The 12,884-nt window shown below is 39.4% G+C and overlaps 1 protein-coding gene across 4 annotated transcripts; it reads left to right on the top strand.

Annotated features, from left to right (window-relative positions):
• The first annotated feature begins 1,071 nt into the window (after positions 1 to 1,071).
• Positions 1,072 to 7,017, top strand: LOC139115856 (myosin heavy chain, clone 203-like). Of its 4 annotated transcripts, none has more exons than XM_070678251.1 (2): positions 1,072 to 1,170; positions 5,963 to 7,017. In XM_070678251.1, the coding sequence occupies exon 2, from the start codon at positions 5,967 to 5,969 to the stop codon at positions 6,873 to 6,875; it is 909 nt and encodes a 302-aa protein (XP_070534352.1). In that variant the 5' UTR covers positions 1,072 to 1,170; positions 5,963 to 5,966; the 3' UTR covers positions 6,876 to 7,017. The 4 variants fall into 4 exon arrangements, with proteins under 4 accessions (XP_070534352.1, XP_070534353.1, XP_070534351.1 ...); XM_070678252.1 differs by lacking the exon at positions 1,072 to 1,170 and adding an exon at positions 1,281 to 1,393; XM_070678250.1 differs by lacking the exon at positions 1,072 to 1,170 and adding an exon at positions 1,287 to 1,341.
• Positions 7,018 to 12,884: the final 5,867 nt, after the last annotated feature.

Genomic DNA, 12,884 nt, shown 5'->3' on the forward strand with positions numbered 1-12,884 from the left:
TGTCATTTATAGCAAAAAAAACTAACAGTTCAAAACTACCACAAGAAATAGATGAAATCACACTGTACGCGACTGAGGATGCCAGTAAGGATTTAGGATGACGAAGACTGCATCTACTCTCACATGGAATTCTGTTGGGTAACTTGGCAGTCTATCAGAACGTTTCAAGTCCTTTCAACCGAATTAGAATTGTAAGGATGGATAAGAGATTTAAAGGGACAGCAGCTGCACTTTTGATGACATTTTCACTATGTGATTTTCACAACGCGAAAAAAGCGACCCTTCAACAGTGTTTGCAAGAAACAAGGCGACCCTCCCCATTTTCATGTGCAAAAAAGGGTACCTCAACCCCTGGGTGTCATATGATTTCTCATTTGACCTTTGAACTTTGAGCTAATACTTTTTAACCCTTACAAATAATCCCTTTTATGCAATTGCCAGGTTTTAAGTAATGTACAAAAGATCACATTTCACGATAAATAATTCTATCGAACTTTCAGTACAATTGGCTACCCCTCAAAATTAAAAGGTACAGTAGTTGTGTATCATAGTTTGGCTTATAAATTGTACAGAAAGCGCTATTGTTTGTCAAGAAACTTATTACAACATATAAATCATTATTGAACAACATTCACCCATAAATGCACAGATGTAGCTAGTATGAAATCTATGAAATCTAAAAATTAAAATTTTTTGTACACACATGCGCTTTTAACCTCTCACTTTAAGCAAAGTGTAAGTACACAAGTCACCAAAATTATATAAAAATACAGATATAGCTTGTTTTGCTCAACAGACTCCACCCATCCAGAGACTGCCACCACCGGGCCTTTGTTATGATTTGATATTATGGACGAATCACTATATCGGACATGTCTTGGCTTCTAATTGTTGCGCAAAAAATGGCTACCCTCCCCAAAGGAATGCGTAAAATTTCATGACCCTTTAAAAGTACTTGCGCGAAAAATAGTGACCCTCCCCGTAATTTCTGTAAAGTCCATGATAATCAGGCAAAACGCTCGAAATTCCTTGTCGGTCGGTGGAGGCGCTCTCTTCCGCCAATTATTATAATTTTCGGGGATTCCCCGAATACTCGTATACAGACGTACTCACTTCCTAAACGAACAGTAGCAAAACTCCAATGTGATCAAAGAATTGCCTGACTCCTAAGTAAGTATAAATACATTGTATATTGGTCCTCTAGGACGAACTCAAGTTACTAGCGTCAATCATCATATCGGAAGCCCTTAAAAGAGGTTTATGGTGGCGGACGAGGCTAACACGTTTGTCGCTTCCGTTACAGATTTGCCCTCTTGCTACCAACATGTGCAAAACACTTCAGTAAGCATCCGCAGTTTCTGTTTTGATGGGATCTGCAAAATACTGTAGACAGGTTGGTACACAAAGGCGATGCGCAGCTTGGCATTCATGTTTGTTAGCCCTGTAATAAAGCGACCTGACGTTTGTTTACCTCGAACTCCATGACGTAGACTTGATCTGGTCGTACTTCGGCTGAACCATTCGATTTTGGGAGCCGAAAGGTGGTTAGGATGCGTGAAATTACTAGTGAGTATGTGACAGGAAAGAAGCCGGGGAAAGGTCTTTAGAAGTCGGCCCTCGGGGAACGTTGAGTTCACAAAACTGTTGTCGATAGGGGTTAAATTTTACAAAATTTCAAGCAGTCCAGTGGTGTCCGTTGTCGCGCGCGTGCAGCAATATATTTGGGGAGCGTTCAGTTATTACGGCCGGGGGGGGGCCGCAAAATCCAGGGGGAGGGGGTTCACCTTTAATTTGAAAACTGCAAAAGGCGGGGGGGGGGGGGGGGGTGTCATGTATTTTTCATACACTCAGAGAGGGGGGGGGGTCTTTTAATTTATGAGTATCCCTTCCATCAAAAAGCAGTTTCAGTGTTTAAAAATATTCTCTGAGATAAAAATGATTCGCTGCATGATTTCATTCTCTGAAGTCATTTAACTGTAAATCTGAACAAAAGTATAATTATCTGTCACATTAACATCTTGCCTCGGCAACTCTGAGGCTTGTCTTATTGTAGATCAAGTTCACTGAGGGCAATGAACAATTCCTATTACTTACATATTAGAGATATAGCAAGTTTTGTCAGGAAAAATATTTAACAGTTACCTGTAGACTACTAGTACCATGAAAAATGAAATTATACTTTTAGGTGAAATTCCAATATCGTAATTGTTGTCCACATCTGAACTTTCAAATACCCTATCTTTGAATCAAGTACATTTATATCATGTCAAACACCTATAAAAGCAAAGATCAAGTTAGTTGAGCATTGTAAAAAAATATTCATGAGTTCTTACTCATAGTGAATCAACATTTCGATGAAATTCCAAAATCCAATTTCTTGCACACATATCAAATTTTAACCATCCTAGTCTAACTAAGTACTTTAAAATGAATTATCAAATGTCTATAAAATACACAGATTTAGCTAGTTTTGTATTGGAAAAAAATTATTCATAGTTTCCTCATAGACTACCATGTATAGTGGATGAACATTTTCAGTGAAATTCCACAGTCTGATTTCTTGTACACATAATATGCACCCTTAACCATCATATTGTAATCAAGTACAATTATGTTAATTATCCAACGTCTGTATATGCACAAATATAGCCAGCTTTTTTTTGGAAAAAAATATTCACAATTTTATCATAGACTCCATGTATAGTGGATGAACATTTTTGGTGAAATTCAGAAGTGAATTTTTTTATACATGTATAAGTTGTAACAACACTATTCAAATTACATTTACCTCAATTATTAATGTCTAGAAATGCATAGATATTGCTAGTTTTGTATCGAAAACTATTACATAGTTTTCACACAGACTACCATGTATAGTGAATCAACATTATCAACAGCTGATTATCAATTAAATCCAAATGTCAAAATTTTGTACACACACGCTAGCAGCAAAAATATTGTAATCCACCTATAATTTCTGTCCATATCCCTTTGAGGGGTAATTTCAAAATTATAGCAAGCCAGAAGGGGAAATTTGAACATTAACACCTTTTGTGAGTCTGTAAGGAGGGTCATTTGAAAAAATCTGAGAATCTTATTTTGGATTCTATCGCCCCCAGAGGTGTTGTGTGTGCAGCTTTACTCAAGCAGATGGGGGGGGGGGGGGGGGGTTATGAAATTTTTGTCATCTTAAAAGGGGGCATCATCAATTTTTAAGTGCAATGGGTAGTGGGGTTCACTTATTTTGAGCGATGCACAGGAAGAATTTGCCGGCCCACCCCCGGCCATAATAACTGAAAGCTCCCTCAGTAACTAACCTAAAATCGCGATCAACGCTATATTAAAATAACATTTATCGAAACGTGTGCGGCAGCTCTCAGTAATTATGAGTTGGGCGGGTCGGAGGAACGGGCGATTTTTTTCTTCTTTTCGCAGACATGCCCTTGGAGGAGGGTCGGTCACAGTTACTCATTTAGGTCTAGTCTACATTGCCAACATGAATACAAGGTTTCGGTATTGTTTGTAGAATAGACTTTCCACAAACAATAACATGAAAGTAGGCCTATTACCATGACAGCAGTATATTTTGGCAATAACAAGACCTAATATGTTGTAAAAAGGTCAAATTCCACTGGAATACCAGAGGAGAGAAACGCTTCTGGTAAGTTCATACAGTCGTTTCAAGCTTTCAAATTTGGAACAGAGAAGGGTCGTGGATAACAAATCGAAAACACGGGAAGGGTGAAGGGTCACATTTTAGTGAGAGTTACTGGATAGGAGGGTGACATTTTACATTACAGGCCACCCCAGATTTCCTACGGCACCCTTAGTATAACTGAAATCTCCCTAAACATACCTTCTAGAACTATGTCACAATAAAATACAGACATGTTTTTTCTGCAAAAAGGATTCTACCCACAACAGTGATGGTTGTAATGATAAACAAGCAGCAAACCATGCTAATGGCGGCTTTATTACATAGTTGATCGATCAGGATAGTAAAGAATAACTGCAGGCAGTCTACATTCACTTCACTATCCAATTATCCCAAATTAGTTCCAGTCGTGTTGTATGTATGTATGATGTCGATTTAATCTGAAAATGTAGCCTCATCAGTTTTTCCTTTTACGTTACACACTAACACTCTTGAGAAATTTGAAAAATATGAAGATCCCAAGTTAGTTCCAATCGTGTTAGGCTGCGTTCAAAAAAATGGTGAGGGGGGGGGGCTGGAGGAATCGCAATTGAAATCTTACTTTTTTTTCAGATCCCCCCTCAATACCCTGAAAAAATTTCAAGTCCCCCCTCAATACCCTCAAAAATTTTGAAGTCCCCCCAATTACCATATAGCCGCATATTTATTAGGAATGCACGCAGAGTAAAAAAAACATGTAATGTGTCGTTCTGCACGCAAATGTTCAACACTACCTCTTATCAGCAGGTTGTAGAGCCATATACCTAGGGCAAGTTCTTAAATTGATTCATTTTTAAATGCATCAGTGAACTTTTTGGATTTCTCAGTCTAAGCCAACTTGAGTTTATCCAACTCTGGCCAGTTCAATGGCACCAGCTGAAAAGCACACAAAATGACAATCATGAGAGAGTATGAAAATTGTGTATTCCTAGCTACGTTTAACCAAATTGTGAAAAAATGAGCACAGTGACCTACCGAAATTTTTTTTCAAAAGTACAAGACATATACAACTTAGATGCCACTTATAAATGTTTTACAAAATTGACAATACTGGAAGGTTAAAATATTCTATGAAATTAATGTTTTAATCTCAGAAATTTTGGGTGTAATAATGGCAAATTTGATAAAAAAAATGATTCCATTCAGTCATACATATTTCCATTTAAATTAAAGTTTTTACTGTTCAAAGTTTTACTTTTGTGTTATTGTACAATGAGATGTGAAAACTTCATTCACTGCATGAACTTGAAATGAATGGTTTTATATATTGATTTTAAGTGATTTTAGAAAAACTGACTTTAAATCATACATTTAGTAAGATCAAGTATGGTGACCCCATCTTTTTTCTCTAACATTTCATTGTTCTCATATGCCAGAATTCAAAAATCCATAGTAACTGTTAGTCCCCCAGTCTTCTATGTGTTGCTCTCTGGCTGGATCTTGTGTACAAGTAGATGTATGTTTCACTGTCAATTGAGTGTCCTATGACCGAAACTCTTCTTAAACTACATCAGAGTCAGAGCTACATGTATCACTGTCACTGCCAGTATGTAGTAGCAGGGCAGTAGTTGTATTAACTTTTTATTTTGACAATATTTTTGTTCAGTTTATACAATTGCGTTCTTGTTCTACTCCCTACAGCATGTTGAGCTGTCTAGTATTCAGCTTGCCAACACAGCCTACGTGTACCGTGCATTTGCATCATTCAATTATCACCAATATTTAGACAAACGGGCTTGTTGACAAACTGAATATTTTGTTTTCCAGCATGCTTTGGAGAGACACCAAGAAACTGTGTTTGATACATTGCATAGAAATATTGAAAAATTATCAACAGTTGTAACTCCTGCCCCATTACAAGGCCAACTTGTTTTACGAAAATTTAATGGCATTCATACATTTTTAGATTTTTTCGAGATTAAAGACATAAAATGCGACAAAACGGTTCTAGATTTTGTTTAATTATTACTAACATTAGAACCATTGGACGACATCAAAATGTTGGGAGTCAAAATATTTCAGGTCCCCCCTATAGGCAGAGCAAAACTTTCAAGTCCCCCCTCGACTACCCCAAAAATTTTCGAATCCCCCCTGAATTCCTCCAGCCCCCCTCACCATTTTTTTTGAATGCGGCCTTATACATACATACATACCAATCATACATACATACATACATACATACATACATACATACATACATACATATGTGGAGTTTTTTAAACAAAATAATTATAGAAGTAGTAAGAATAAAACGTGTTTGTTTTGCAGGACAATGGCGAGTGGAGACGGAGCAAGTACGGTTGAGCATAATGCAGAGCACAACGTCGCCGACCTCTTGCAGACGATTGAAGGCTTAAAAGCGGAAAAAGCCGAGTGGACGAGACAGAGGAAGGAACTGGAAGATGAGATAGTTCGGCTGCAGGAGGAGAGTCAAGTCGCCGACGAGGTTAGGAAATTGGCTGAGCAGGCGAGGCAACAACAAATCGGTGAGAACAGCAGTGTCGTCAAACTGTCCGGCAAAATTCGCAAGCTCAATGGGGAGAAAGAGGGGCTCATACGGCAAATCACGGAGTTGGAGAATGAGATTGTTAGGCTGCATGAAGAGAGGGAGGTGGCAAACGACCTGTGCATGGACGCTGTCGATGTGTCGTTTCACGAAAACAGTGCCGACACCGTCCACTCTGACTGCCATGAGCAACTGACCAGTCTTCAGGCCGATTTGGCCAGCCACCAAGAGGAGAACGAGAATCTTATGGGACAGATTGGCAGACTTGAGAGCGAGCAAATAACAATCCAGGCCAATCTTGGCGAAGCTCTGAGTCACATCTTGATATTCCGAGAGCAGTCGACGCCTTCCTCGATGAACCGAGACCAGCTCGAGAGACTGGAAATGATATCCGCATGCCTGTCTTCGCTGCATGACGCACAAGATCGATCGCCCGGGCCGGGCCGTCGGAGCGACTCCCCGGGGGCAGTCCCGCCGGTGAGATCGGAGCCACCTGGGGAGAACGCCGACATGAAATGCGTTATCTGCTATGTGAAGGACTGTTCAGTCGAGATTAAACCGTGCAATCACATCGTTATGTGCGACACCTGTGCCGAACTGCAGATGAGCGAGAACGGCACATGCCCAGTTGACCGACAAGCCATAGAATCAATGACTAATATCATGGAAAATTAGAAATTTTAACTTCATAAGATCACTCGTTATATTGCTATTACACATAAAGTGTTGTCATTTACTCTGAGACTCAATCATTGGTAACCCTATAATTTTGTTCATGTTTTTTTATTGGAACATATTAAAGGCAGATGAGCTGCAACTTTTGGCATTATTTTCATGATTTTATATTTAGATTAAAATAAGTTCATAGAAATGATCTTACTCAGAGATGTTTACCCAAGTATAATTATCCATTAAGTGGGACTACATGGGGAGGTTTCAGTGAGAAAGACAGATGAGAGACGGTTGCCGCACCCAAATATGGCCACCTCCCTGCAACTACTAAACAGCATAAATGGTGCATGTACACATTTGAATCTTTACAAATACAACTTGGTGCAACCCACTGCAAGGACGGGAAAGGATTCACACCACCTTAACAGAAACTCATCCGTTTTTCTCATAAAGTCTCAAGATTTTGAAATTACGAGAACAAATATCTTCTTGTCTATTCTGCCACAAGCAAACGTTGCTGAGGTATAGTTAATAACCATGTCGTTCAATTTATAGATAGATTGCAATGAATACCTGACGAAATCGGATGTACCTTGAGTTGGACAAATTTCGCCGAGTTGCAGCTCACGGGTCTTTAAACAGCAGTCGTGAATGGTTTTGTAAAACCTACAACTCAGAGCGTAATTGTCCCGGTTACCCAGACTGCACTTGGGGGCTCTCATCCGACCGTCCCAGCCCGAAATGCAGTCTGGGTAAACGAGACTGAGAGCGTAGTAGTCACCTCAGCCTGTAAGCAAACGACTATCCTGCTCCGAGTGGGCCGCCTTGTGAGATGTCGCTACTCGTAGATAATCAATGTACTCAGTCAGTATGTAGTCATGCAAACACAATCAATCTTCGACAAACAGTATCGTATCTATAAAACCTGAAATTACGTTTGATGATTTTTGCAATCATCCGTTGTGCATGGTGTAATGACAATCTCTGACAACATGTCAATGAAGCGCGATCTCAAGTCTCAGATAGGCATTGCGGTGGGTAGACTGGAAAAGCAGACGGTCAAGAAGGGTTGTGTCCTTATTACAGCGAAGAGTCCTCTTCCTCGCCAGACGGAATTTCCAGTCAATACGGGGATAGTCTACTGACTATCTCAAACAATTGAATTAGATTTAATCAGAATGTGTAGCGTATACTATACAACTCTGTCAAAATTCCAATGAACCAAGCTACCAGGTGTCTCTACTATCCGGGACCGAAGTACCAGAAGTCTGCCCAAATCAAATTGAATTCGACAGTCACATGCGAATTTTAGAATTTTACCATTCTGGAGATGAATGAGTGATCTCGAACTATTTTGTTACCTCATTGTAGATTTCTGAATGTCAAGCTCATCAACCCGCGTTCATATATCATAGTGCGTCTCCGCCGGCCGACGATCACAGGAGTACATGAATGTACCTACCTTTCACTGTGACACCAGAAAATAAAAATAATGCTGCCATTAAAAACAGAATTTCTTACTGTATATAAAACTAAGTCTCGTCATGCTACAAATAGAGTATCTGTGAGTCTGCATGGAGCAGTGATGTGTACATACTGAAACACCGTAGCGATGTTTTCAAGTTTAGATAATATATTATACCAAAGACAAAATACAAACCGAAGATTCTTGGGCTGACTTCCATCTTCGTGGCAATTTTATTGTCGTCATGTCCTTGTCACTGATAACGTTTGACTTTCTATTGTAGTTTTGATATTTGCGAAATAAATGCAAATCAGAGCATCACCTTAGAGTCGCTGTTAGTTTTCAATTTTGCTAAAAAAAATTCATGTCAAATTCGACGATGGCCGATCACTCACTGGTCCTAATTCTTCGGGAGATTTTCATACTGAAGACGAAGAGGCTTTGTAAATTACTATTAATAGTTGGCTATGATAAAAAATGTGATATAATAAGAATAATAATAGCCTTTATTTCGAGAACATGCGCATAATACATAACAGTGCTCTGTTGTCACTGACAGCTAGCAAATACTAGCTGTAAATTTCCCGCAAAATTCTTTCGATAATGTCTCGGCGAGCAATCATGTGTATATATCACTATTGATGGTAAAAGGGACTCGTTTCTGTAACCACAAAAAGGACAATCGCATCCTTTTTAAATGTGTTTCGCTCATTTGTCGACACAGCAGTTATGCTAATGCATTGCTTCTGAGATAGAATACGCCCCGAGAATACGCCTTGGGGGACAGACATTCGGACCAATCTTGTTCAGTTATTTTCTGCGGATCTACCGCTTGCGTGGACCCATAAGCTTAGAAGCTCTTTGCGTAAATGAATGTTTAACTGTCTTCGTTTTATGAAAACCGATTATTCATTTTTTCGCCTAGGTATATGCCTTACAATCTTCATACCAAGTGTTACCTGCAATCAGAAGTGAACATTTAGCCACAAAATCACATTGTGCATTTGACTTATCGAGTGTCACAGTGGTAATTGTATCTGATGTCTCAGCCACTGTAGAGACGAACGTTCGGAAGTGCGACCTCTATAGTTTATCAGCAAAGGGACTTTCGTCTATATTAACGCCCTGCTCTCGACGCAAGATACACATTCTGTAAGTTACGTGTTCAAATCATCCCATTTCTGTGTCTAGATCAGCTAACACCAAATGTACATAAAAGATATACAGCTATACGTCGAAAAGACAACAAATTTGGGGCAATTTTCTCAGACACGAATATCGAAAGATGATTTCAAATAATAAAAGCTAAAATAGCTAAGATATGAAATTCTGATGTGGTAAACAATAAATAAACAAACCTAGCTTCGAATTATTGACACTTTTAAGGAAAAAGAGAATCGGCGATTCATTAAATCGAATCATCAAACTGAAAGGCTTTTCCAAATCATATCCTTCCGAAATATGAAATGAAATTAGCGTTCACTGTGTGAAACCATAGAAACAGATTATCCGATATTTGCCGACTCGTGAAATTCAACAAGACCCGCCATTCCTGTGTTAATTCTATGGGTCAAAAAAGTCAAATTTTCGATTTTCAAGAAAACAGGCAGGACGGTGAAAAATTTAGTTACTTCAAAATGAACCCCCATATGTGACACACCAATGTATTGTAAAAGTTTGAGAGTCCGCATATCTGCTTGCCACTTATGCTCATATGCTCATTCATAGTGTCTCACAACTATACATTCAACAGCTTCTCAGCCGGAGGTGGTCTATCTGAAATCCCGTCAGAACTCAGTAATATCTCGTGCGGATTTGAAACCACAACCTATATGGTGCCTACTCAAGACGTCATGGTGACTAGCAAAGAAGTTAGCGGTCAAAACTACCCATCTCATACGTATCAGCTTTTTCGTTATTATTGCATAAACTGGTGTTCCCAGTCAACTTTTCGAAGTCCATCACGTGGAAAATACATCTTACCATGTGTTCTTATGCAGTTTACATTACTTTATGACAAATGTTCAGCCTACATAATGAGAGAATCAATTTTTGGTCAAGCTTGCAAGGAGAGAACGCTTCTATGGGTTTGACCCTAATATCAATGTTTTATTCCCATTGTTTAATCTCTTGCCAAGTCTTGTGGGAATGTGTGAAGAAGGTGACGAAAGTGCGGCTGACTCGCAGCGTGTTTGCAAGGTTATATCTGATTGGTCGATTGTCATTATTAACAACCACTTAGGGAGTTATTTGTATTGTTTCATTATATTGGTAAGATTCAGCCACCCAATGGATAACAGCTTCGAAATCGCTGCGAGTCGGCCCCGAAATTGCGACAACCTTCTCGCGTTTTATAATTCACAACCGTGGAAGGGGTTGACGCTGCACTCGGAGCACTTCCGACAGTAATCAAGAACATATATGCGCATGCGTGATCTCAGTGAACCACGATACATATATATATGGTAGGCCGCATACATCTTGATATGATTTCAGCAAATTGAGCAGTGGGGAGTAATAAAGGCAAGCGATGATACTGGCTTATTACTGCTTAAGGATCCTGTCATGCGTTCAGTTTGGTGCGATGACCGTGTGCTGTGAATCATCAAGCAGTTTAATCGACATCCGTTCCATCGATCTTGTGTGCCTTTAATGGTCGAATTAATCCAAATGATTGTTTAATAAGACGATACGTCAGAGCTACGGTTTCAGAGAATGTGTTTAAATAGTCTACGTTTCTCCCTCTGAAGAAAGCCGCGCAGAAGATGCTGAACTTGGCATCCTTGACTTTCCCCTTAACATATTAAAAACCGTTCTTCTGTTCTGAACACTCACTATAGTAGACTAGGCTAGGGGCAGTCACAATCTCAGAGAAACGCTCTCACATATGCACATACATACACGCAGTCACATGAACAAATATATACTACAAAACCTCTTGAGCATGAAACATTTCTACGGTACATGCGCAGTGGCGGTTTCATGGCAGCCTTTTTATTGAAATGGCGAATGCACTTCCAGTGGCTAGACAGACATGAACGTGTGATCATTTACGTCAGTACCTTTGAATCCGCGTATCGACATTAACATTGTCTTGTTCAGCCCCGGCAAGCAAAAATGAAAATACCCTCAGTCCGACCCTCTAGGGATCACTTACTGCTTAATGTTAACATGTCCATTGCGAACGAGTGAACCTCTGCAAATCTGGGCCGTAACTCATGTCAGCATCATAATCCAAACATATTGCACATTTAAGAAAGCCTTGTATGTCTTTTAAGGCGGACCGATCCATCATGCTTGGGCCGTGAGTACCGCAGGTCCGCAGGCTGCTTCATGTCATAAAAAGGTTGAAAAATTGCCATCATAAATGTCACCAGAATCTAGCAAACGGCAGGAATTAAATCTCAGCTTTGAACAAAAAGCACTCGTTTGCGATTAAAGAGCACAGTAGCCTTTAAAACTAAACGCCCATATTCAGTTTTTATTTTTCCTTTGACACAGATAATGGCGAATCTCAAAAATACAAGCCGTTTGATCTGGTCCGAAAATATGGTCTGAAGGTCTCAGATTTTTATATTTGCGTTATCTCGAGTAATTATCTCCACATTATGGTGAAATAGGCGTTTACTTCGATCCAGACGCCAGATATCATATTTAGATAGACACTGCTAATTGAGTTTTATCGATTTGTCTTGTCTTCAGCTTGTCCAAAAATCCTGTATTATGTGCAACGCCTCATTTCATTGTAGTTAAAGGGAAACAGTCGTCGGAACTGCGCCTGTGCGACTTTCTTGTTTACAAACAATGTATTTCGTGCACGATATCTGGATGCACCTCATCATCATAGCAGCAACTTATATTATACGATGTAGATATGATGACAGACATGTTTTAACTTTCATCAAATAATCACCATCGTACCTTGGATACGGTGTTGACATTGGTCGTATTGGTCGTATGGGTCCCATACGACCTTTGAGCGCAGTTCTGACGATTGTCTCCCTTTAAGAGATATCCTGAACATGTCCAAACTAGACTACTTTGTTGCCTAACAATGTGCTTAAAGGTATACAGTCACTTGTAATGTAAATATGCCCATATATGGTCAATGGGACGTTCCTTGGTATTGGAAATACCCAAGTGAGGGCGCTGTTTTTAAAAAGCGGCCACCCGCTTAAAATCTGTGATTGGTTAGATTTTCTCTTTCCATGGTAACTGTGGCAAAATTGAAACAGGTGACAGTATACCTTTAACTGTACACACTTTTTGTTCACAGTAAGGCTAAAATTTGTTTTTCAATGTAATGTATAGCGAAGTAGAAATATCTATTTCATCGAGCAAAAATAGTGGAAATATGATAAAAAATACAACTGTTGTCCAAGAAACGTAAGCAACTCCTCTCAATTGAAATCATCTGCCTTCGTAACTCCTTCCATCTCTTGCGTCACGTTCACTTTGAGCTCAAATCAAAACGTCTACATCAATAATGATACTAAAATGAAATCAAGTAAATTTGTCTCGAAACCCGGTGAAATGACGCTACAGGA

This window comes from Ptychodera flava, chromosome 17 (assembly GCF_041260155.1).
Source record: "Ptychodera flava strain L36383 chromosome 17, AS_Pfla_20210202, whole genome shotgun sequence".
Taxonomy (NCBI): domain Eukaryota; kingdom Metazoa; phylum Hemichordata; class Enteropneusta; family Ptychoderidae; genus Ptychodera; species Ptychodera flava.